The sequence below is a fragment of the Callospermophilus lateralis genome, chromosome 4 (assembly GCF_048772815.1).
Source record: "Callospermophilus lateralis isolate mCalLat2 chromosome 4, mCalLat2.hap1, whole genome shotgun sequence".
In the NCBI taxonomy this organism is placed as follows: domain Eukaryota; kingdom Metazoa; phylum Chordata; class Mammalia; order Rodentia; family Sciuridae; genus Callospermophilus; species Callospermophilus lateralis.
The window spans coordinates 103,930,794-103,956,492 of NC_135308.1; the positions used below are offsets into that span (position 1 = coordinate 103,930,794).

Below are 25,699 nucleotides of genomic sequence, written 5' to 3' on the forward strand. Positions count from 1 at the left end.
ATATATACCTCCGCTTCAATCTCCTCACAACCTTTTTCTGTGATCACCTCTGATACATACAGAGATATAGTATTGCATTTACCATTTTATGACTATTATATTACTATTTTAAATTAAGATATCTACTCACACTTCTTTTGCAACCACTAGATTTTAAAACCTGAATGCAGAACTGGAGTCTCATTAATAATCTAAAACAAAGCAGTCCCTAGATAATTGTCCTGCATTGAACACGGTATTACACAACTAAGCATCCAAAAGTAAACATTACACAAAGACTCTAGTCTTTTTATTTGCTGTCCCTACTATAAATTTCTCTACCATTTCCTCTCTGCTCTTTTCAGTTAAACATGCCACTAGTACAAATATATTTTCTCAGAGCTGAGGAAGGGAAATGAAAGAATGGTTGATATCTCAACACTAAAAAAGGGAGACAGGTTTCTAAGAAAGAGTGTGTGGAGGACAGAAGATGAGAGGGCAGGTATTTCACTAGGAAGTTGGATGCAAGTAAGTTAGAGAAAATTTCTGCAACTGCAAAAAATTTAAAAAAAAATAAAGAGAGAGAGGGAGAGAATGAAAATGTGAAAATGTACCAGAAACAGTAGAAATGGGTAGTTTTAAAAATGGGGTCTGTTGAGTAAGAAATAAAAAGAGTGAGAGGAAAAGGGAGAAGAAGAAAGTAAAACTGTACATTTTTGTATGCCTGTGTGTTATGTTTACGGAAAGGAGGAGGTTTCTATAGGCAACCCAACTAGAAGTAATCAAATGATAACAGCATGCACAGTTAAACCTCCATCTCTTTAATACTAATGTACCTTGACACATTTTGGTACAGTCTTGCCATGGTCCATGTGCATCCCATGTGAACAGGTCACTCCTCTCCTCCATAGGGATGTTGAAGGAATAGCGTACATCAGGGTTATATAAATTACCCACACATAGCACCTCAATAAAGATACAAAGGAACATACAACTTATAAAAGATACATTCTTCAGACATAATGTCTATCTTTAATAATAAATGTTAAGCATTTAACCAGTATAGATCACTAACATGTTTAAAGTGAAGTCTTACTGACCACTGAAGAGTTACCTGTAAAACAAGTTCTTCTTCCAGTCTATCAGTACTGTTAATTCTTTCAATTGAGTTGTTTGATCCACTGTATTCAAAAATAGCTCCTTGTATGTTTATTTCCTTTTTTGACATACTTACAACAAAATTTCCATTTAAAAGAAAATTCCCTTGGGCATCAGATAAGGCTGTAAAAGAATAAAATATTGCTCATGAAGTCATAAAGCAAACCAAAAGTACAGAAAATGGGTTTTTTTTAACTTTTTAAATTAAAATCCTGTTTTGAATTCAAAGAATGGAATTGTAAATTAATAGTAAGGATAATATTAAAGAAATAAACCTTATTTTGCTATACTGGGGTATCTATTCTGTAAGCAGGCAAACTTCAGCATGTTAGCCAAAGATATTAGAATAAATTCACCCTACATTTTTCTGCCTGAAAGGGTCATCTTCCCCTATGGGGCACAGAGCTTCAGGAGGGATATACAAGAAGTGGTCAGGCTGAATGAAATCATGCCCGAACCAGATAGGTCAGCTAAACCAATTGTGGTCATCAACAGAAGGAGACAAAGAGCAACGGACTGTGCAACACTCCATTTACACTTGTCTTGGAAAAAATGAACGAAGCTTTAACTCTAGGGTCAATATTCTAAAAGGTTATGCAATGACGACACTGTTCTCTATACAGCTGTCTCAATCTTTTTGTAAAGAGGCACTCTATTACTATTGAAATACAACTGAATATCAGCTTTTCAGAATAATATTCCTATCATCTCCCTCACTATTCATGCCCTTTCTTGTTCTCTCTCTCTCACTGATGGGTAATAATATAAGCCCTTTAAATACATGCATATTTATTTATATAATATATACATAACATACAAAACAACAGTATAGTATATATTCATAATTTGTTGCTTTTTAAATTAAAATTGCATGGTGTCTACAATAATGTGGTTGTAAAAAGACAAAAGAATTTAGTATTCAAACAGTTCAAATTATCTTAATTAATTACTTTGTGGTGTGACACAAACTTGTAGCTCAGTTTCCTAAACTGCATAATAAAATCAATACATATTTCTGCCTTAACAGGACCTTAATCAGGATCAAATTTGGAAAATGTTTATAAAGTGTGTAAATGGTAAAATTTATGCTATTTATTTTTAATTTTCAAGAGAATGTGTAATATTTAAAACTTACAATAATAAAAGTCTATAATAATCAAGTTCTTCTCTTCTTGTTTTACTAGCATTATACTTCTCAGTGGAACAATAACCTTTTGGGGAAAATCTATTTGACGTCCAGGGAACTGTACCAAAAGCACATAGTTGACTTACAAATAAACTTTATAATAAATACAATACCCCTCTGAAAAAGCAATCTTGAAGGGATTATTGCAAAATCAGTTACATGTTTCTGTGTATATGTGAACCAGCTTAACTGCCTTTATATATTATATTGAATTCAGTGAAGAACAAATAACATTCTATATTTATTTTCTAAAAAAGAAATTCCTCTGTGTAGGAATATGCACTGGATCAAAGGTAGAGAGTCCTATTTAAAGAACCATTGGTTACATTAAATCTAAGGAAAATAAACAAAGTCTTTGTGAGAAAAAATTCTACACATTTTGTTACTTTTGATGATGAAATTTCATAAATGTTCTAAAAATCCTTTCTAGTGTTTGTTTTGCTCACTTCAAATCAGACTTTAATATTTGCATTTGCAGTTCTCCTAGAAAGTAACACTTCTAATCTTTTAAACTTGGGAAGAACCTGTGGTTCATTCCCGGGAAGATACAAGTATGTACATTTGGAACCTTAGAGAGACATACTGGATTATTAATCTACAGATACTGTAGCATTTTTCTGTATCTATGCCACATAGGTAATATTTTTTTAGCAGAAGAAAAAAGTTTCAAATAAATGTAAAAGAATAATATATCAAAATATTTATATTTTATTCTCTTGGGGAAATAAATGATTTGCATTTATTAAGATGAAACTCACAAAACACAGAATTAACCACTTTTAAGTGAACAATTTAATAGCAATTAATACATTCACAATGTGCAACTATCACCTCCATATAGTTCTAAAACTTTTCTATCACCCCCAAAAGATACCTTGTACCCATTATGCAGTTGTTTCCTTTACATTTGATTTTGGTAATGCCAAATGTAACTCCTAAAATAATCTGTTCACAACAGATTCTCATTCCTTACAGATTCTCATTCCTTGTTACAAGGTTTAGTTATCTGGGCCAATATTTCGTATTTTATTAATGTGAAGTAGATAATTTCTCTACATCATCGCCTATTCTAGCATGGTAAATTACAGGTAAGTCAATTTTTAAGATGTTTTTCTGATGAAAATGTTTTGTAAAATATCCTTTTCATGTTATACCTAAGCAAAATTCTCTAAACTTTAAAAATAATTTCAAAAATAAATGCCAAAAAGTTGCATAATTACTATTAGCTAAAAGGAAGAGAATTTTATTCTAAACACACAGGTAACTTTAACTGAACATGCATTTGGTTATCTAAAATATTCTTATGAAGAAAAACAAAACAATTAAAAAAAAATTTTCAGACTGGGGTTGTGGCTCAGTGGTGGAGCGCTTGCCTGGCAAGAGTTCAATTCTCAGCACCACATATAAATAAATAAACTAAATAAAGGTTCATCGACAACTAAATATATTTTTAAAAAAACAATTTTTCAGAATTTTGTTAAAAAAGAACATATTTTGTGTAGCTTAAGAAGAACATATGCACAAGAGTCAGATGACCTAAGCCATGTAGGAACTGAAACTACATGTTTGTTCCAGGGATTCTTGTTGCCTTCCAGGAATTCACATCAACCACAGACCTCCATGAAATTGCACACAAACCACATATTGGCTGCTGCTTACTAAAAATGTTTACCAAGGTAATTGTCATCTTCTGGTTTTCCGGAATAGCTGTGCTGAAGAATTTCAATGTTTGTTGCTCCTGTGGGAATCTTTACAACGACATTGTAACCTGCAATATAATTTTATAAATGTTAAATTTCACAAAAGCAGATGTCCTAGAGAATATTACTACTAAATGTACGATATAGTCAGTCTCAATTTCATTTTACCTTTAAAAAATGAAACTGATCGTTCCTTTTGAACCAATACCTTAATAAGTTACTGAGGACTAGAGAAAAGCAGCTGTTGTCTAGAAGCATATAGAGTTTCAGATTCTTAAAGTATAACTCTTCCTAATTTTTTATTTCTAAAATTCTCTTCTTTTATTATCATTATTATCATTTTCAGTACTAGGGAATAAATACAGGGATTCTCTACACTGAGTTACACCTTCAGTCTTTTTTATTCTTTACTTTGAGACAGGATCTAAGTTGCTGAGGCTGGCCTGAAATCTTCTTGCTTCAGTCTCCCCAGTCACTGGAATTACCGGCATGCACCACCATGTCCAGTATAGAATTCTTAACATAGGATAGAATAAAATTAGTATATTAATTGAGCCCCTTAAATGCTCAATTAGCGTATTCATTTTTAAGTGTGACTAATGCATTTAGATTTTCTCCTGGCAAAAATATGAAATTTCAAATGCTATTCACAAATCTGAAAAATATCAATAAAATTGGTCTTTGGTGTGATAATGTTAACAGATAGTAAGCAGCAAATTTCATTGCTAAGAAATAATAATAATAAAAAAAAGCTCAATCTCTTTCATAAGCTTTTAGTTTGTAGTATAACCTGGAATCCCTATATTTATTTGCCCCCAACAATCTGAATTCCCTATATCTACCCCCTGCCAAATTCTGCATTGATTTTAAAAGCCTATTAATAAACTAGCTATGAGAAAAATTAAATGTTTACTGGAAGTAAATAAAAGTAATACCTCTATTGTACAAGACCAAATTCAATAAAGAAGAAAAAGAGGGAACACTATACCAAACATACATTAAACAAGAAAAAAAATGTTTTCTTGATACAGAAAAATTCATATTACATAGTTGCCCAAATACTCTCAGGATAAGTATATAATTGATTATATTCTAAGTTTTCACTTGTCCTTTCTTATTAGGATTTTCCCTTACTTGATTAATAAATGAGAGAAGTTGTAATTTTTCTCATGCACTAAAATTTAAAAACATGGGACAAATTTAAAAAGTAGCAGTTTTATAAAAGCTTAAATTTGTGATCCTGATATCAGATTCCTTTGAATAGTCTTGCAACAGCCTTTTTCTATCTCTTTAAGGCATCTCATTTTAAATATAATGTGATAGATGATTTAAAGAGTCTACATACACCATACATACATATTAGTTGTAGATTATCAATCTTCAAGAATAAATTCAACTCATCTTCTCTTCACTATAAAATATCCCTATTCACTACTTCACTATTTATGTCTGCTAGTGCAGTTTTTCAAGAAAGCAAGCTTGAAACATTTCAAAGGCAACAAGACGAAGGTGACCACCAGGGGGCAGAAACGTCGTCAGTGCTATTCAAAACACTGCAAATGACTTCACTTTTCTCCATTTACAAACTGATTAATTCACAGTACAGTTTTTGCAGGTTAACTATTTAATACTAATTTGAAATATGTTCCTTTTTTCCTTCAAAAATATACTTTTCAACAGATTATGCTAAGTATGTGTCATTGATTATAGAAGGAGAACAAATTGTGTGGCTTTCATGAAACAATGAATAAAACAACTAGAAAAATATGTCAAGTCATCTAATAACTAATGATCATAAGTACCACTAGCATGGGAGAGTATAAAATGTACTACACTTACTGTATAAATAAAAATGTAAATTTTTAAGTTTTAAGTTATACCTCTATAACTGAAGTAATTCATAATAACCCAACACATGTTTAAACACTTATGAACACGATTTAATGCTGAAAAGCATAGTAGTAAATAATACACTTTTACTGTTCAAGGCGAATTTTAATGTTCTGCTTTTATTTCATAAAAAAGAAAAAAAATGTTTGTCCAGAAAATTTTAGAATGGAAAATATTTGAGATATTCTCATAACAATTGAGTAAAAATGAAATCATGGCCAAATATCAATTATATGTATCATTCAGATACTGCTTGGGAAATCAAATGTGATAATTATGATTAAATATTATGTTAATGGTTTCATCCTTCTCCTTCAATCAACATTTTCAATATTGATAACAAAAACAACAGACTGACCAGGTCAGACCAAAAATAGTGTTTCAATGATAATAATTTAGAGCAGGTTTCTTGAAAAATAGTCATAAGTATATACATTTTAGATTACAAGAACAACACTAAAAGCACTTCATGGTCTAATAACACTGAATTTACTTTTTCTCTCATAATGCACCTAATTTATCTTTAAAAATTAGATTTGTCTTGGGTGGGTGAATTCTTTGATTTAAAAGCGCATCTGGTATAAGATGTAATTTTCTCATATTTAGGAAGTATTTCTTTCACAATCATTTTGAACTAAGGGTATAGAGTACACAAAACAATAATCAAGTGTTACTATTATACCTTCATTGTATACTCACTAGTAGATCAAGTAAAAGGGAAAACTTGAAGCAAATACACAGCTTACCATAATGGGCACTGTTGAAGACACCTGCCATTGTCCTGCATGAAGAGTTATCTCCACCACACACTCCACATTTATCTCTCTTGGCCTTGGAGTTTAACACATGATCACAGCCAGCTTGCTTCAAAACACAATTAGTACAATTAAGACACTCCTTGAATGCATGTAAGAAATGAGAGCTAGAGGGTTAGAGAGAAGATTTAACAAAGATGTTGACTAAATGTCACCATAGAAGGTCACAATCGAAGTAGCAAAAGTACTTTACAACTTGTATGAATGTTATGTTCTACCATTTTAGGAAGCTCACATCATCTTTATCCTGATTCTGAATAGCACAAGCTAATCAGAATCAGCAAACTTAGTGCTTTATGAGCCATTATTAAATGACAGAGAATTGCCTAGTAACAAATCTAATCATATTCCTATAGATAGCATAATATAAAAATTACTTTATTGGAATTCATAAGAATGTACCATGAAGCAGCAAAAGAAATATTTGGTTAGAGAAATAGAAAAAAACTATTGTTATTAAATCACTATACATGTATAGAAACTTCTAGTTTACTTACCCGACACAGGCCTTGAACACAGATGTCGTTGGTTTCAGTTCCACAAGGGGTACCATCAGCAACCCTATCCTTCAACTGGTAGAAGTTAGTGGTTCCAGCAACACGACAATAGAGCTTACAACGATCTTTTATGGCAACTGTAAAAATTTTAAAAAGTCAATTTTGGGGTGTACAATAATAAAGTCATGTGTTCTAAGGTCTCAAAAAAAATTTACACTAATGACATTATAAATACTTACTCCCACTGTACTTTGGAAGCCACCTCACATTAGGGGAAAGACCATTGATGTTGAAATGTTTACCATCAAAATCAGAGCACTGCTTCTCTCGAAAGTCTTGCTTGCCTTTTGGACATGAATCAGTGTTACATGATCGAAATTTCATCCTGCGGCCCACACAGTACTTTCCTCCGTTTCTTGGCCTAGTCAAATTCATTACATTTTAAAGCACATCAGTACAACATTATTTCTGCCATTTACTTCTATAATTGTTCCATTCTTTTCCAGGATCAGGAAAACCACTGATGTTCCACTAACATAAGTTTTTAAATGGAAGTATATAAAGGGGATTTTAAGCAATTCTCTGGCTAATGAACTATAAAAATATTCACCTTCACATGCTGAGGCCTGGAAGGCAGAACCAACAAAAAACTAATGATGCATATAAACGAATTAGAATAAACAAATTAATTTTTTTAAAAAACTGATGGGCTTTTTTTTTTAGTTGTAAATGGACACAATACCTTTATTTTGTTTATTTAATTTTTTTGTTTTGTTTTGTTTTTAATGTGGTGCTGAGGATCGAACCCAGTGCCTCACGCATGCTAGGCAAGTGCTCTACCACTGAGCCACAACCCCAGACCCTCATAATAAACTTTTTTTGTAAAACATCAAAATGGAATTTGTTTACTTTCTGAGGGAAAAAAAAGACATGTAATAGCCAAAGACGATAAAAAAGGAAGACGGCATGTTCAAAAGGAAGTATATGTGCATCTCCATCATGTATATACTTCTTCCCACTCAGTTCAAGGAGTTTCATGGTATCAATCTATATCCCTCTCTATTTCAACTTAATGCTGGAAAATAAAAACTCTTCAGAATTTTAGAATATAAATATTTTTAGTATAATGTAACTATTCTAAAGTTCAAATGAATTTAGATTTTATTTAGAGTATGTCACATTTCTGCATTAAAATGCTTTTAATAAGATATTGAAAGAATGTCACATTGATTGCCAAATTATATATCATACATGTAACAGAAACATTCTTTTAAAAAATATTTATGAGCTCTCTAAGCTCTTTTATATATTTCAATGAGGGGGGAATATGTTTACTTATTCAGCTAAATACAATGATGCATCTACAACATGAGCAGAGAATGAAAATGTGACACATAAAATTATATAAGACAATAAAAACTACCAACCAAACTATGAATTTTCTCCAAAGGAGCCAAAACTCAGTGAAAGGATCCAGGACTTTTCATTAGAAATACAGTAAATGTGAAAATGCGAGTGTAACTGTCGTTCATATTCAAAAATATTTCCTAACTGATATCAAATCAGAAAACAAATTTTAAAAAAAGAAGAAAATGATTCTGTATCAGTTCCAATTATAAAATTTTATCTATTTATGATTTTAAAAGTCTGAATCCACAAAGATATATAGCAATATGGTTAAAATATTCCAGAAGTTTTCTGAATCTCAGAAACTTACAGACTGACCTCCAGTTTTAGAAGTGAATGAAACTGGTGTTTACTTTCTGGTGCCTTGAGTTAATCTTAATTTACAGTGACATAAAAAAGACATACTCAGGACGATTACAGAGCCTGGCTGTGCTTTTGATTCCACCTCCACATGTTCTTGAACAAGAACTGTAAGGTCCCCATGGTCCCCATTCACCATCTACAGGTCGTGTCTCCATTTCTTTGTTTACACACAGCCCATGGTGGCAGTGCTACAAAAATAACACACACACAGAGAAATGACTATTGTATATCTAGTTGGAACATCACAGTTATTATAATAATATTATCAAGATTAATAGAAGGACAATATACAAACAATTTAAAGTAAACCACTATTAATTCAGAAATAGGATTACATTTGACAACAACTTATGAATATTTCCTGTCTACCGAGTAACCATAATATCTGTGGAATGCAAAAATAATCTCTTCCCTTTGAGATTTAGAGGCTCACTGGGGAAAAAAAAAAAACATAGTAAAGTGGAAAATGATGTTTTTTAAAAAGAAGTAACAAATATTAGTTTAATACTGTATATGTTCATGGTTTCATTATTTTACTCCAAGATATGAATCCTCTTTCCCACTCTTTTAGATAACTTTCTACATCTCATTCATCATCTCAGATAACCTTGTTTCTTACTTTCATTGATAAAAACAGAAATTTAGAGAAGAATATGACCACAATTCCCTCCTACTCCTTCTATCCAACCAACAGCATCTGTACCCAGATACTCTTCTTTGTCATCTATTTGTGCACATGAAAACTCTATGATACTAAAAGAAGTCAATCCCTCCACCTGTGCCCTTATCCCCATCTCTTCTCACTATTTAAAACATTACTCTAGCAATTATCCCTGCCATCTGTCTTATATTATCATTGCTTGGTGACAGCTAGTCAAGGTGTCCATGCACTGAAACCAGTCTTTACCAGTTTGGTAAGCACAAAACTGAGAGTTTAGAAACATTTTTTTAGGCACACGATGCTGGAAACAAAACCTAAATCTTGCACATGCTATGCAAGTGCTCTACCACTGAGCTATTTACCCAGCCCCGCTATTGAAACTTTTATAAGATTCTAATAGAATAAGTTTATGTTTATTGAAGTAAATAATTTGAAAATTGGCTTGCATTTATTTTTTAATTGTGTTAAAATACACATAAAATTACTATCACAACCATTTTTATGTGTACAGTTCAGTAGTATTAAGTATATTCACCACTGTTGTACAAGCATTTTCCAGAACTTTTTCATCTTGTAAATCCCTACACCCATTGACCACTCCCATTTATCCCTCCTTTTGCCTCCTGGTAGCTACCATTCTACTTTTTACTATTATGAATTTGACTATTTTGGACACCTCTTATAATGAAAATCACATAGAATGTCTTTCTTGACAGGCTCACTTCACTTGGCATAATGTTGCTAAGAACCATGTTGTTGCATGTGTCAGAACATCCTTCATTTTTAAGGACTATTAGAATGGAATATCATTCCTTTGTAAATTTCCATATATTAGTCCATTTGTACAAGGCTCTAATTCCTGATATTATTACATTGGCAATTAAATTTCAACATGAATTCTGGAGGAACACACATTCAAATCATACCATATGTATATATAGCATTTCATTTACCCATCTCCCCATCCATGCACTCTTGGGCTATTTCCACCTTCTGGCTGTTGTTAATAATGGTGCGATGAATATAGGTATACAAATATCTCCTCAAGATCCTGCTTTCAATTCTTGGGAATTTAGTCCCAGAAGTAGAATTCCTGGATTATAAAATGACTCTATTTCTAATTTCTTCAAGAAAGGCCATACTGTTTTCCACAGAGAATTTTGGAAAACACTTCTATTTTCTCTTTTTCATTTTATCTTTCTAGTTATAATAATTTTTATTTTATATAAAAGAACCAGTTTATAAATAACCAGAAATTTTGAACAAAAAAATACAATCTTTTCTACAGATAGTTTGAGAAGTACTTCATTAGATCATTCCCATTAACACACACACTTCAAAACAATGGCAACAACGAAATCTTTCTTAGCTCTCACTTCCCTCATCAGCTCCAGTACTTTTCTCCAGTCTTATTATTGACTAACGCTCTCTGCCTATGTTCTCATAACATCACCCCAGCCAGGCTTTCATGGCCTTCATGAAATAGGCCTTCATGGCCTATTTCTGCATGAACCTGCTCAGATGTAGGTCATGGATGTCTTTGCACTGCTATAAACCAAGGGTCAGTTTTCATTCTCTGTCTTCTTTGATTTACCAGCAATATGTGACTCAGTTAATCAGTCTTCCTATTTGATATACTTGGTGTCCAGGACCATTCTTAGTCCTGGAACATGCTTGGTTTTCTTTCTTCTTTAATAATGAATCCATCACAAGTATCTTCAGCTATTTTTAATTTGTTTTTGTGCTCTCTTAATATTGGAACCAATAGCATCTGTACATGAGCTGCTTGCTCATGTTTAATTGATTTTCTAAAAAACATTTCAAAAGGAATCTGGAAATCAAAATCCTGCCTATCCTCCATCAAAAACTGCTTCTCCTGAATTGATCTAAGTTGTTCAGTGAGAAAGCTAGTCATCCTGCCTCTTCTTCCTCATCAAATTGTCCACACCAGAAACATTAGCAAATGCTCTGGTTACCTTTAAATACATCAAGAATTGAACTTTATTCATCCTTGCTGCTCCCAATATGGCTTGAGCCACCAGTGTCTATCACCTCTGTCACTGCAATAGATACCCTGTTTCCACTCCTCTTCTCTACTCTTTAGCCTCAACATGATTGCCAGAATGATCCTTTTTAAAACCAGTTTTTAAATTAAGTCAAAACAGATGATGACTCTCCTCAAATCCTTCAATTACTTTACTTTATGTAAACACTAAGTTCTTACAGTGTCTTCAAGGCTCTATATAATATTTCGCCAGTTAGTTCCTCCAAGTCTCACTCTCTCCACTTTACTCCAGTGGTGAGGTGCTCTGTGATCTGCGCTGAACACTCCGGGTTTCTCCAGAATTAGCAGTTGAACTGCTCTTTGTCTGAAACTTGATTATCCCAGATATCCTCACAGCTAATCCCCTTATTTTCTTTAAGAGAGCTCATTTGGCAAACTTCATGAAGGTCTATCTTGACCACTAGATTTTGCATTGCAATCTGTCTTCTCCTACTAGAAAACTTCTGTCTTCTTCCTGCTCTGTTTCTCTTGTCTATGGCATTGATTAGTTTCATGGCACTATTATATATTAATTATTCATAATATTTCTAATTTGTTCCTAGAATGTAAACTCTGGGAAAGCAGGGAGAGCTTCTGTTTTATTTGCTCATATGTCTTTAGCCCTGAGAATAGTGCCTGGCATAGAACACCCTTGAAAAATCTTTGTTGAATGAAATAATCCTTTTCTTAATTTTATCAGAAGAAAAAAAATGCTTTGTGCCTTCCATTAGAACAAATTACCTAATAGCATAAGGCTGTTAGAGATAAACAAAAACAAAGTATCAGAATAGACTGTATTATATGTACAAGTGCATTTTGTGGGAATATCCCAGAAACAATTAAAATAATCCTCATGTTCTCATGTGTGTTCTCTCTCTGTCTCTGTCTCTGTCTCTCTCTCAATATAGATATCTATAAATATCTATAGATAACATATATACAAACATATACACACATACATACATTTACACATACATACAAAATTACATATAATGAAAGAATATAGCATAAAAAGATAGGTTATACTATTCATCATGTAGTACAATTAACTCATATTCAGATGGATTCACGATGGTTCACACAAATTGCTTTACTACCAAAAGTATCTAACACAGTCTCATTTTTTAGACAGTCACAAAATAAAGGAACTAGAGGAAAATGTTATGGCACAATTTATTTATTTATAATGTCCCATCAATTAGAGGTTCATTTAATACTGAATAGAGATAACATATAGGGTTCACTATTTTCAATAAATAAATAAAGGGGATGTATATCTGTCATGCCCCACATGTTGCTACCTAACTGCCACCTCTGTTTTTTAATCTTCACTGGCTTTTTTTTAAATCTCATCACTTTGACCTAGAATCCCAACCATGCCCACCTTTCGATCTCATACGGGAAATATCCAAATGGCTATTCAAATGGCTAGTAAGCAAACAGAATGATGCTCAAGATAGATAATAATCAGGGTAATGCAATTAAAGTCACAATGAGGTTTCATTTTGTATTTAATTAAATTGGCTAATTTTTAAAAAAAGATTATCAATATCAAAATCTGGGAAGGAATGCAGAGCAACTGAAGCTTTCTACATTGAGAAGTGCAGTGTTGCACATACTCTAGAAAATGGTTTGGCACTTTCTTATGAAGTTAAACACATGCTTATCCTATGACCCGCAAGTCTATCCCAAGAGAAACGCAAGCATGTCTACAAGGAGACTTGCACAGAGATGCTCATAGAAGCTTTGTTCATAACAGCCCCAAGCCAGAAAGGATCCAAATCCTATAGACAGGAGAGTAAGTAAATTATGTGCATTTGGACAGCTGAATTTCACTTCCGTATAAAGGAACAAGTGTTGATGCACCCAACAATGCGGATGAAGCTCAAAACATTATGTTAAACAAAAGAAGCCTGATCCACCCTCCCCGCAAAATCTACACTGTTTTCACTTACACTAAGATCAAGAACAGGCAAATTAATCTATAGAGATAGAAATCAAAACAGGAGGTTTCTTTGGAGAGACAGGAAATGATCCAGAAACAGGGGAGACTGAACTTTTCAGAGTGATAGGAGTGTTCTAATTTTAAGGGATGTGTTCTAATTTTGATTGGGATGTTGGCATCTATATTTGTTAAAACCTATCAGACCATAAACATAAGATCTATGCATTGTACTCATATGCCTCTGTTTCAAAAAATAATGTTTATGCTCAAATTGAATTAATATTTTATATAAATTACCTATAAATAGTATATCCCCATTTTGGCCACACAACATTAGTCCTAAAGATTCATGACATACAGTAAACTGAAAGTTTGCTAAGGAACAGAATAAGGTCCAATCCCAGATTGAGTCAGGTGAACATCTTGGAGAACATTTCTTATTTAGTGGTCCAATAATCAATAGCCCAGCATTCTCACTTCAAAAAGGTCTTTGTCTCTGCTCAACCTCAAAGTCAGTAATTCTCACAAATACAACCATTTCCCTCAAAAAAGTCACAGAGGAAATGAAAGGGAAAAATATAAAGTTATTTTAAATAATTCTTACCCCCTAAATAAAAATACCATACCAATTAAAAATCAAATTTTAAGATTCAGTGCTAAACTGAAAAATTCCATTAAAACTTTGATCCTAAAATTATAAAATGAGAATTAGAGTGTTACATCATTTCCATGAGTACTTCAGCTACTACATAAATTACTGAAGTTCCAAATAAAACTTTAGTAATCAGTTTATTTGTGATGTGAGCAATAGTCATAGGAAACACATGCCTTTTGGTGGAAAAGTGATTCCAAAGAAAAACAATAGCTGGTACAAGCATTTCCATGAAGCAACAGGTGGGAAAGATGCACTTTTAGCTACTGAATGGACTTTAGTTTTGAAAAGTGTTCAACCTTTGTCCAAGATAAATGTAAGAAAGGGGCCACATTAACCAACTCATTGCCAAGGAAATGTTCTGTCTATATGAGGGAGTCAGAAAAGACTACCACACCAAAACCTAATATAGACAACACTCTTTGCTAAATCTGAAAGAACATGACTTTATCTTGGAGCACAAAGCACAATTTGACGTCAGCCCCACCTACAACACATTTCCTTATCATGTTGAAACTTATCATTCAACACTGTATTAACAGATTTAAATGACTTCATGAGTTATGTTAGAATAGTAAAGAAGTAGTTTGGTAAGCAGTTATATTAGGGGCATCATGTATTTTAATACATGTAAAACCACAAAGATTTGAAGATACCGCTTAATACATTCAATTATACTTGACTGAATTTTATGGATAAAAAATGTATGTAATGGAAACATCTTTAAATATGGGGGATTTGCTGAAAGGTTAGGTTCTTGATGTCTGTATTGATTTTAATAAAAATACTATTATATGTGTGAGTCCGTGTAATTATATGCTGAGAAAATATAACTTTAATATTCATCTGCTAAGTGCTGAAAAAAGGGTAAAATTGAACATTCAATTCAGCTGACAATGCACACATCCAAAAAACATGGCAATAACATTAATTCAACCAGCTAAACAAAAACTGACAGCAAGTAATGAACAGAGTGCTGAAATGCAGAGCAATCACATCCTTGGATAAACTCTTGATACAAGACTCACCCTTTGAGAAAACCTACCATCCCAGGACCACAGTTTGTTCCATCTGCCAGTGGCATGTGTTGAGTGCGACAGCCCTTGTGAATTCCTTCTGCACTTGTGCACCAGAGACGCCGGCATTGTCTCTGCAGAGAAACCAAAGGCAGGCAAGCAAGTGTAAGCATATGATCACCCAGACCAATTCAGTATAATGCATATCATAAGTTGATCTGATCTATTTCCTAGTTTCAAAGTCAAAGCTGGAAATGGTTACCAAATATCCTTACAAAGTAAGTTCTAGTCATTGTTTTTCCTCTAAGCACAAAAAATGGCAACATTTACTTTTGAAGAAAGGGTAAATTTTATTCATTGATGAACAATGGGAGAAATGAACTGGAGTATAAATATTAAAATTTACATGAGACATTTTTCTTTCTTGATGAGATATTTTTCTAAAGGGACTTTTTGTTGCTAAATGTTATTCATAATGAGTTTCCAAAAAGTCCTTTTTGATGTAATGGTGGAATGTATGAATAATGTACATAGAAATGCTGTATAATTTACTGAAGTTTCCTATTTTGTGAATATAATGCATACTTTAAATTTTTGAACAAAGGGTTCTGAAGTTTGCACAAGAAATTAAAATCCCTGCAGGGCCATAGGGCATATACTCAAAATAATTCCTTTCTTTTTCTGAATTTAAACTTGAAGTTTATCTAGAGTCTAAATCAGATCAGGAAGCAATGTATATTTTATAATGAAATATTAAGAAAATCTTTCCTCCTGCACAGTAAATGTTTAAAGGTTTATTAAGATTTTTTATTATGAATTTAGGGTTTTAGGAATAATATTCCTATGTGTAATAAGATTTGCATGTCCGTACTTTCACTGTTAACTGACTTATTCATGCATTCATTCAACATTCAATAAGCATTTATTTTGGGACAGCCGTTATTGTTGCAGATCCTTAACTGGACACTGAAAATATAAGTCGAGAATCCCATATCTGAAATGCTTGGAAATAGAAGTGCTTCAGATCTTGTATATTTTCAGGTTGTGGAATACTGGCACATACACAATAAGATAAGTTGGGGATGGGACCCAAGCCTAAACAAAACTTCATTTGTTGCATATGCACTTTATATACATAGCATGAAGGTAATCCCTTTTAGATCATTTTTAGTGCATTTGTGTGTTGACTAGGACACATATGAGGTTGGATGTGAACTTTTCCATTTGGGGTATGACATCTATATTCAAAAATTTTAGAACTTGGGGCATTTCAGATTTAGAATTTTTGGATTAGGGATGCTCAACCAGTATGTATGTGTTTAAATGAGTAAATAAGTCTGCATTTCTGGACCAATGAGCCTCACAATCTAGGAAAGCAAAAATCAATTTGTCAAAGTTGTGCAAAAGCAGTGATATTGATTATAAACTACCTCCTAAATTTACCATAAAGTAAAAGAAAATCATAATTATAGATCCAGTAACAAAAGTGTTAGGATCATTTATTTTAATGGAAACTAAAAGAAAATACTGTATTAAAATCCTCAAAGTAAATGATAAAGTAACAGCTTAGTGAAAAGTAAGTTACAACTTTAATTCCTCTGTATTTGACTCTATGTAAAAGAAAATGTAGTATATGTTAGATTCCTGAGGCCTTTAAAAAAAAACTCAGTATCAAAACATCTACATTAACCCTCACCCCCAAAAAATATCATTTGAAAATAAATATTTGAAGACTTTTAATTTTAAAATTTTACTACTACTCTAGGGCTCAAATTCCTAAATAAGAGTATTTCGCAGGAATCTGTGAGAATTAACAAAGATAATTTTAAGTATCTCACATAGTACCTGGTAAACAATAAGAACTCAACTAGTTTTAGTTTTTTTATTTTTACCCACTTTCTGCCAAATAGCAGATTTTTCAGAGATTTAAAGACAGTTGTTCTCTTCCATTCAAGAGAATAAACATAAATTTTGAAATATATACTAACTATGACTTTACGGTAGTTCTTGAACAAAGGGACAGAATTTTTCTTACCAAATAAGGACACACTTGTGATCCAGGACCAAACATAAGCTCACACTGTTTGTTTACATCATACATTAACCCAGGCAGTTGTGAAGACAGGTCGTATATTCTTCCATTGGGTTTATCAAGAAGGCATTCTCCATGGCCAGTGCTGTACCAATGTAACATGTTGTGAATACAAGTGGATACATTTCAGTACAACATTCATCACATTTGCTGTTGTTCTTACACTTTCAAGAAGAATATTTTCCATAATTTAAAAACCAACACATGTCAACATGCATAACGACAGCCTCACAGTTTACAAGGGATTTTTAGTATGATTGTTTGCGCTTGATTCCCAAGTTGCACAATACAAAACTAAAAAAAAAAAAAAGGCTGAGAATGTAGAGAACTTGCTTCAATGTACAAGACCCCGGGTTCAATCCCCAATACCACACACAAAAAAATTTAATGACAAGAAATAAACATAAATTCATTACAGTATAATTTATATCACAATGTTGGGTCTACTTTGCTATCCAGTAGTAATATCTTAAATATAATGCCCAAACTGTCAAAATGTGGAAGAAATAAAAATTAGTTTTCAAATCATTTGAAATCATGGTTTTAGTTCTAAACCAACAAAAATGGAATTTCAAAAAGTCTCATGCTATCTCCAAGTTTCATGTTTCTCAAGGAGAGAGAGCACAGCACAGTCAAGGTCACTGGCTTTGGGAGTTTACATTTTGGTGCCACCACTTCCTAGAATATTTAATCTCCCTGAGCCTGGGTCTCCTTATCTCTGAGTTGAGAGTGGTAATGTCTTGTCACTTACTACTAGAGTATAGTCACATGCCACATAACAATGTTTTAGGCAATGATGGGCCTCCTATGAGATAGTGGTGCCATTAAGATTAGAACAGAGCTTAAAACTTCCTGTTGCCCAGTGACATCATAGCTGTCATCATGTTGTAGTGCAACACATTACTCACACATCTGTGGTGATGCTGGTGTGAACAAACCTACTGCACTGACAGTAGTATAAAAGTGTAGAACATGCAACTATGTTCAGTACATCATAATTGATAATAAATGGTTTTATGTATTTACTATACTATATTTTTCAATCTTTATTTTAGTATACTCTTCTTTATAATAAAATTTACTGTAAAACTCTGCTGTTATGCCAGCAACAGCCTGACATTATATTCTGTTTACTGTGTTTCTTGATTACATCAAAGTTACACTTAGTGAATTACCTGCATCATACAGGTTTGTAAAAACATGTTCTATGATGTTGACACATGATGAATTGTTTAGTGAGGCACTTCTCAAACTGTATCCCCATCACTAAGGAATGCATGATTATACATGATATATTTAAATTACTTAGAAAAACAGTAAATAGCATGGGAAATATGTATGTTACTCCTTTTTTTATGAAATGCCCAATCTATATAAAACTCTGTGAAAATGTTCAGCTACTTCAACTGTGCTAAAAGCGATAATTTCTTCCACTATAATAATAATTAAAAGAAATATTTTTGGAAACTTTTGCTGGCTAAAATGGCATTTTAATTTTTTCAATAAAATGAACGTGTATAAAATCTCCATTGAAGAGAATAAAAATATTATTCCTTTCTGAAAAAAAGCACACTCAGTGGTATTTTTTATCAATACATTAGTTAATCATAGAAAAAAGCTAGATATAATATGTACAGATCAGAAACTATATGTTGGGCTTTTAAATTAAATTCCCATATAAAGAAAAATGATTCTCTGCTGGTTGTAATTATAGGTCATACTTATGAACATACATTCTAAAGCAAAGTTAACTAATTCCCATAGTTTTCATCAAGAGAAAGGTAACTATAGAAAATACTAACACTGTTAAATTTGTGATTAGACTGTATATAACAGTAGAATAAATAAAGGAGTAATGCATTTATGAGAAAAGATTTTCTGTAAAGAGCTTAGGTTTGCATTTGGATAAGTTTCAGTGATAGAAACACCATTTAGATGAAAATAAAAAAGTGGGAAGTAGAGAAAATTGGCAGAAGGTAAAGAGAGAAGGCAAGAAAACCTTGATCTGCCTCCTCTCTTCAGAGTTAGAAAGGGCCTCCAGAAGAGTATGCAAAGTTGGAGGCTCCACATCTCTGTGCCTGTACACAGCTATTTGGATAACTCATCATTGACTTTAGAACTATTCTCTGTTCTTTAGGAGCATCCAAACTTCAGCCATTCAACTCCTCTTAAAATATGACTAATAACTTCTGAAAAACTCAAAAGTACATAAGGAAGCTGTGATTGCTATTAAGTTTTCCCCCAACTAGAGTTTTCATCATAAGAAAGGGTTCAAATAAAAAACATGACAGGTAGGTATGAACTGCAATAAAAATATTTTTTAAAAGGTGTGAAATGATATGTATATACATGCTTTTCTTTATTTTACATCCATTTGTGCAGTGAAAGTAAGCTTAAGTCTAAACAATGAAAAACTAAACAAAAATTAAAACCTTTAAAAGAACATACACCTTTCATATCTTATAATCTAGTAGTAAATAACCAATTACTCAACTAAAGAAATATAAATTCAGACTTACTCCAGGAATTCAGTGATGTATTTCTGACTACATTTTGACCAGGTCCAAGGACTCGTGTGGTAATTTAAAGTTGGGGCCATTACATGATACTGATGTTTAATTCCAATTTCTTTGCATTTGAAACTATCATCATGTGGAACATTAAACCTAAAAATAAAAACATGAATTAAAGAATACTATCAAAAATAAATACAACATTAGTAACATATCTCATATTTATACTATAATATAATGAAGAAATATATTAATCTGATTATATTGGATTTTTCACTCTTGATCACTCCATAAGGCAGTATAATTTCATGTTTGGAAGCACAGGATTTATGAGAAGCACTAGATTATACCTGTGATCAGTTGTACTGTCAGCTTGGCATCTGAGTCTAAACAATAAAAATATTTGGAATCTGGCTCACCTCCTCACAACACAAGCATAGCATTCACATAAAAATGCCTGCAGGTTTCAACAAGGATATCCTAGAGATACATGTGGACATATTAGGTAAAGTGATACCACATTACATTCTAGGTCTCTGAATGTTCATACAGTATCCAAAAGACTTTAATCCTGACTCCATATCATTCTATAGTATGCATCTGTATCATATGAAACAACCTAACTACTATTTATGCTCTACAATTAATAAGTAAAATGGATTGAATTAGGATAATAAAAAATTTCCAAAGAACAACCAATACTTCACAGTGATAGCAAAAATATTAAATATTAAGCAGGTTAACCACAAGTCCTACCCTCTTTTACAGACTCAAGTAGAAACCCAAGTTTAGAAGAATCGCCAAAATCGCCTAATTCAGGTTTTTGCATGCTGAGACTTGTATTTAAAACACTGTTTCAATTGAACTACTTACCCATATTCTGGACACCTAAAGTTTCTAAGGAAGAAAAGAAATTCTAAGCACTCTTTGAGAGAAAGGCTTCTATGACTTGGCAGCTTTGGAGATCAGCAAATGGTACTTCCTGCTTGTTGCTGCAATACTTCAACAGTTTGTAGGTGCTCTCTTCAACAAACTTACAAAACTGGCTAAGACATAACTATGCTAAAAGGGAACTGAAAAGGTGCTAGTTGACTAAAAATTATGTCCATTTCAAATTTTTCTACATAAAAGCTCTAATGACATCTTGAGGAATAATCAGAAAAAAAAATGTGATAAAACTACAGGAGGTAATTCAGCCTCAGTTTCTTATTAGCAAAGTAACAGGATATACTCTGGGGGTACAGTTGAAATTGTTTTTCAGAGGATGAATTGTAGGGCCTTCTGATTTTTAATGGATGCTCAAAAGACACCATGGGAAATCATGGCCTCCATTCTTACAGCATAGAGCCCCAGCAGAATTTTAGTAAAGCAGGAATAGATAGCAGAATCACAAATTTTTATGAGAAAATATGGAGAGTTGGGGGGGGGCTTTAAAATATTTTAACAAATAGAAATTTCCATGGGCTAGGTACACTGTTGAGACTCTGAGCTATAAGAGCAAGAAATAAGCACTATTAGAAATTGTGTGCGATTTCCTCAGCACCAGGAGCCCCTGCAGGCCTTCCCATAAGATGGTAGTAGACAATACCTGGCCTTGTATAGGGTAACAAGGGATAGAGGCAAAAAGTGCTCATCATGTAATCCAATAAAGTAAATTAAATAAAAGAATTGTCAAGTTCTAGTTCTTTGCTAAGTCTGTTGATTTTTGCAGTCTGTTTGACCTAATATAGAACACGAAAGAGCTAGAGGTAGCACTGCAAGGATAAAAATTATTTTATAAAGAAATAAACGTGTTCACTACTCAATTGAAGACAGAATTTTAGGCATTCTGTACAATGACAAATAGAAGGCACATTACTGAGGGAATAGAAGGTACTTACACATGCCCAAGTTCATGGGCTATAGTAAAGGCGGCACTAAGTCCATTTTCTTCACTAATAGAGCAGCTCCGTAAGGGATCACACAGGGTACCTAATTCTGCTAAGCCTGAAAAATTTTACATTTGTACTTCATCAAAATGGGAAATAACCATCAAAATCATATAATAAGAATTAAATTTTAAAGCATTTAATCATTGGTATTACTCCTTAGAAATGAGTACAGAGTGAGCTGTTGATATCAAATAAACTTTCTTTAAAAGTTAAACAAAGGATTGATTTTTCTGCAGCTTTTCAGGAAATTATTGGACTCTTTCACTTAAGGAATAATCCAAAAAATACGGGGTGATCATACAATTTTTAAAAACATAAGAAAAGAAAAATATAGTTGATGTAGTGTGGGCAGTAGGAAAGGTAATGAATATATTAACTGGTAACAGAAAAACTAACAAGAAAAGAAAAAATAGCACAGAACTCTACAAATATATGAAGTGCTTTTAATTTTTAAATTTAAAGCAGCATACAAACATTTAATTGTTGCCTAATAATTAAATGAGAAAAACGTTAAGTGGCTAAAATAGTGCCTGCCACTTAATATATGTTGAATAAAATAAAATGATTATGATATAAGAATTATTGTAAGTACTCAGTAATTTTGTAACATTTCAGCAATAGAAACTGTTATTATATATCAGGATCTACTCACTCCTATATAAAAATTAGTGGGCAACTCAAATATGCTGTTGAAAGATCAAGATAGTATGAATTGGTTGTATACCAAAGGCAGCAATAATTATGGTTTATATGGAGTCCTCTAAAAGTAATATAGATGAGAATCTGAGTACAGTGGTACATGCCTGTAATCTCAGTAATTCTGGGGGTCACCCTCAGAAATTTAGCATGATCATATCTCAAAATAAAATTTAAAAGGGCGGGGGATGGAGCTCAGTGATCGAGTAATTCTGAGTTCAATCCCTAGAACCTCAAAATAAATAAATAAATAAATAAATAAATAAATAAACTAGTTAAGACCATAGGTAAGAAATTCAAAATAAATATTCATTAGAATAATACATATTCCATCATTATTCAAGTTAGCTTTTCATTTCTTTTTCAATTTACGTAATACTATATTCTTTACTAATGCTATCTTTCAATATTTGGTTGTAAATTTATATGCCCTCCTATGATTCCTTTCACAAAAGAAAAGATTTTTCATATATAAGATTAGCATTTCTTATTACAAAGTTTTTGCATTTAGAAATTTCTCAATACAGAATGAGTAGATTTGTATTAGCTACTGTGCTTTTAGCTCCCCTTTTCAAGGCAATCTTTTATTCACAAAAGTTAAAAACATGAACATCTTCCTAGCATTTTAGATAGATTTTCTAACAATTTAAAACAATAGAATGCTCTGTTGTACACTAGAGAAATGAAAGTTAATTTAAGGAATGTAAAAGGACTGGGAAAAAAGTCAAAATCAAACAAGTTCATTAGCCAAAAATGGAAAGATTTGTCCTCTTTCTGAACCTATTACTAAAAGGTCTTTTTCATATTTACAATCAAGACCATAAGTAGGGCAAGGAAGAAAGGAAAGTAGAAAGGAAGGAAGGAAGGAAGAAATTAAATTAATTCTTGAACAAATTTCTATAGAGAATATGAGGAAATTCCTATTGTCCTTAAGATCCTAAAATTCATACTTGCATATATAATTTTTTAGCCAATTCCCATTTTATGTGTTTTGTTGTTGTTGTTGTTGTTGTCAGAATAAATTCAATAGGAACATGTTTTCTTCATGGATATATTGCTGTTCCCATGCCTTAGTTAGTATTTCTAAAAATCTTCCCAGTGGCTCAATTTTAATATATTTATTTTCAGAGATGTATAGATATTTGAACACAATATCAACTCTATTATCACACAAACTTTTTGTTTCATGCTTAAAAATATAAAATTCTAAACTGAACATTTTAGTCCACAATAGATTTGTGAGGATATATATTGCATGTGACTACACACCAGTCTCAAACACTCCTGTAAATACCAAGAAGCACTGAAGTGAAGGATTAGTATTATGGTACCAGGCAGCCAGGTAATGGCTCATGTCTAGTTACACTCAAGCAGATTCTGGTTTTTTGAAAAAGTGTTTGAGAAGAATAAGTAAGCATGGGCCCAAACATGATACAGTTTCTATGTGTTTAGAAGAAGAAAACATTCCATAGATATCTAATTCAGTCCTCTTGGAGAGGAATTTTCGACATATTTTGTAAAACATGCTCATGGTCAAAGCAACAATACATACAAAAGGAGATACACCATGAAGCCCAGCAATTATTAACCAACACTCATCATGTCATCAATAACCTCTCAATTTATTTTTGATATATTTTAGATGAGAAAATAAGATGAATAATTAACATAAGCTGAATAGCCTTGGGTAAATTATTTATCCTCATCTATAACACAGGAATAATACTAGTACTGACCTTATAGTTTACTCTGAAGATTAAATAAATTAAATTATAAAACCCCTTTACATGATGTAAGATACATAGGAAGCATTCAGGTATTGTAGCTATAACTATCATCATTACTACTGATTTAATGGATAATATGCTTTCACTTTCATAGTCTTTATTTCTAAATGACAGTATAGTTTATTTGCATAGAGTGCCTGAAAACTACAAAAAACATAAATAAGGACTTGAAGACCATCCACTTCTACAGGAATAGTCCAGAATGTCTAGCACCTAATAATTTAATAAAGTTTAATAAACTTTAATAAAGATATGACAAGACACAGATATAATAAGAAATATAACTGAGAGATTTTTATAAAATGATTGACTCATAAAATATACCTAATTAAGCCAGAGAACAGATTGTAGGGAGGGGGAAATTCAGTTGTATAAAACTTAAGAGCATTGGGCATTTAATTCCACAACTGAGTAACAAAGGAGTTTTTAAGGGATCACCTAACACAAAGAAATTAGATGCTTAAGTACAAGTATTTTTTAGTGAATGCTGAGCTGCATGATTTACTAAGAAATATAATCTTCATCTCTGAAATCAAACACAGACATTCTCCCTCTCTCTTGCTCCCTGAAATAATTATGCAATGCAGGCATATGTATATATACACACATTCATATTCTGAACTAAATCCTAAGTGGTAGGCAATAAATAGTTAATAGAAGCTACTGTGGTAGCAAATACTGATAAAAGCAATATGGTTCAAAGAGTAAAAGCTTGCTATAGGAAGCTTCAAGGTGGATCTACATCCTGAGTTTCCTGAATTAATCCAAGGACCCAAGTAATGAAGATTCTTTGGATTCCTACAAAATCCTCTCTTGAGGAAAACACACACTTTTTGAGCTGGCTATATCCCAATCCTCTGGGTTAATATTAAGTAAATGTGAGCTCACAACGTACACAATCAAGTCAACAAAGAGAAAGCAGAAATGACATGTCTGGCTCTGAAAAAATTCATATGTGGGAGTTTTCAGGGACTAATATAAAATTACTCCATATAAAATGTTTAAGGAAACATGAAATTCAATCACAAATATGAAAAAAAGTTTTAAAAATGTAAAAAATGAAAAAATAGATTGCAATTAAGAATTAAACAGCATATTTAAAATTAAAATTTATGTTAAAATAGAAATTTTGAAGGGTTAGTAAAAAATCTAATTAGATACAAGAAGAGAGAGAGAGAAACACAGAGATAGAGAGAGAGAATGTGTGTGTAAAATGGAATATTGAGCTTCTTGAAGAGATAAATAAATGAAGGTATGGAGAAAAGAATAAGAATACAACACAGATGTAATCTGAAACCCAAGGTAAAAATAGGTAGAATTAAATAACAAAATTTGAAATAATACAATGAAAAATAGATGACAATTTT

At 32.3% G+C, this 25,699-nt stretch overlaps 1 protein-coding gene across 1 annotated transcript in view; it reads right to left on the bottom strand.

Moving 5' to 3' along the window:
* Adamts20 (ADAM metallopeptidase with thrombospondin type 1 motif 20) overlaps positions 1–25,699 on the bottom strand; it is a 156,939-nt gene that overhangs the window by 83,746 nt on the left and 47,494 nt on the right. Inside the window, exons 8-18 of the mRNA XM_076852774.1 lie at positions 21,799–21,904; positions 19,925–20,071; positions 17,349–17,490; positions 15,343–15,447; positions 9,038–9,183; positions 7,465–7,646; positions 7,226–7,362; positions 6,660–6,777; positions 3,996–4,091; positions 1,094–1,260; positions 816–945 (exon numbers count right to left, since the gene is read on the bottom strand). Coding sequence (XP_076708889.1) covers positions 816–945; positions 1,094–1,260; positions 3,996–4,091; positions 6,660–6,777; positions 7,226–7,362; positions 7,465–7,646; positions 9,038–9,183; positions 15,343–15,447; positions 17,349–17,490; positions 19,925–20,071; positions 21,799–21,904 — 1,476 coding nt within the window. The remainder of the gene's footprint in view (positions 1–815; positions 946–1,093; positions 1,261–3,995; positions 4,092–6,659; positions 6,778–7,225; positions 7,363–7,464; positions 7,647–9,037; positions 9,184–15,342; positions 15,448–17,348; positions 17,491–19,924; positions 20,072–21,798; positions 21,905–25,699) is intronic.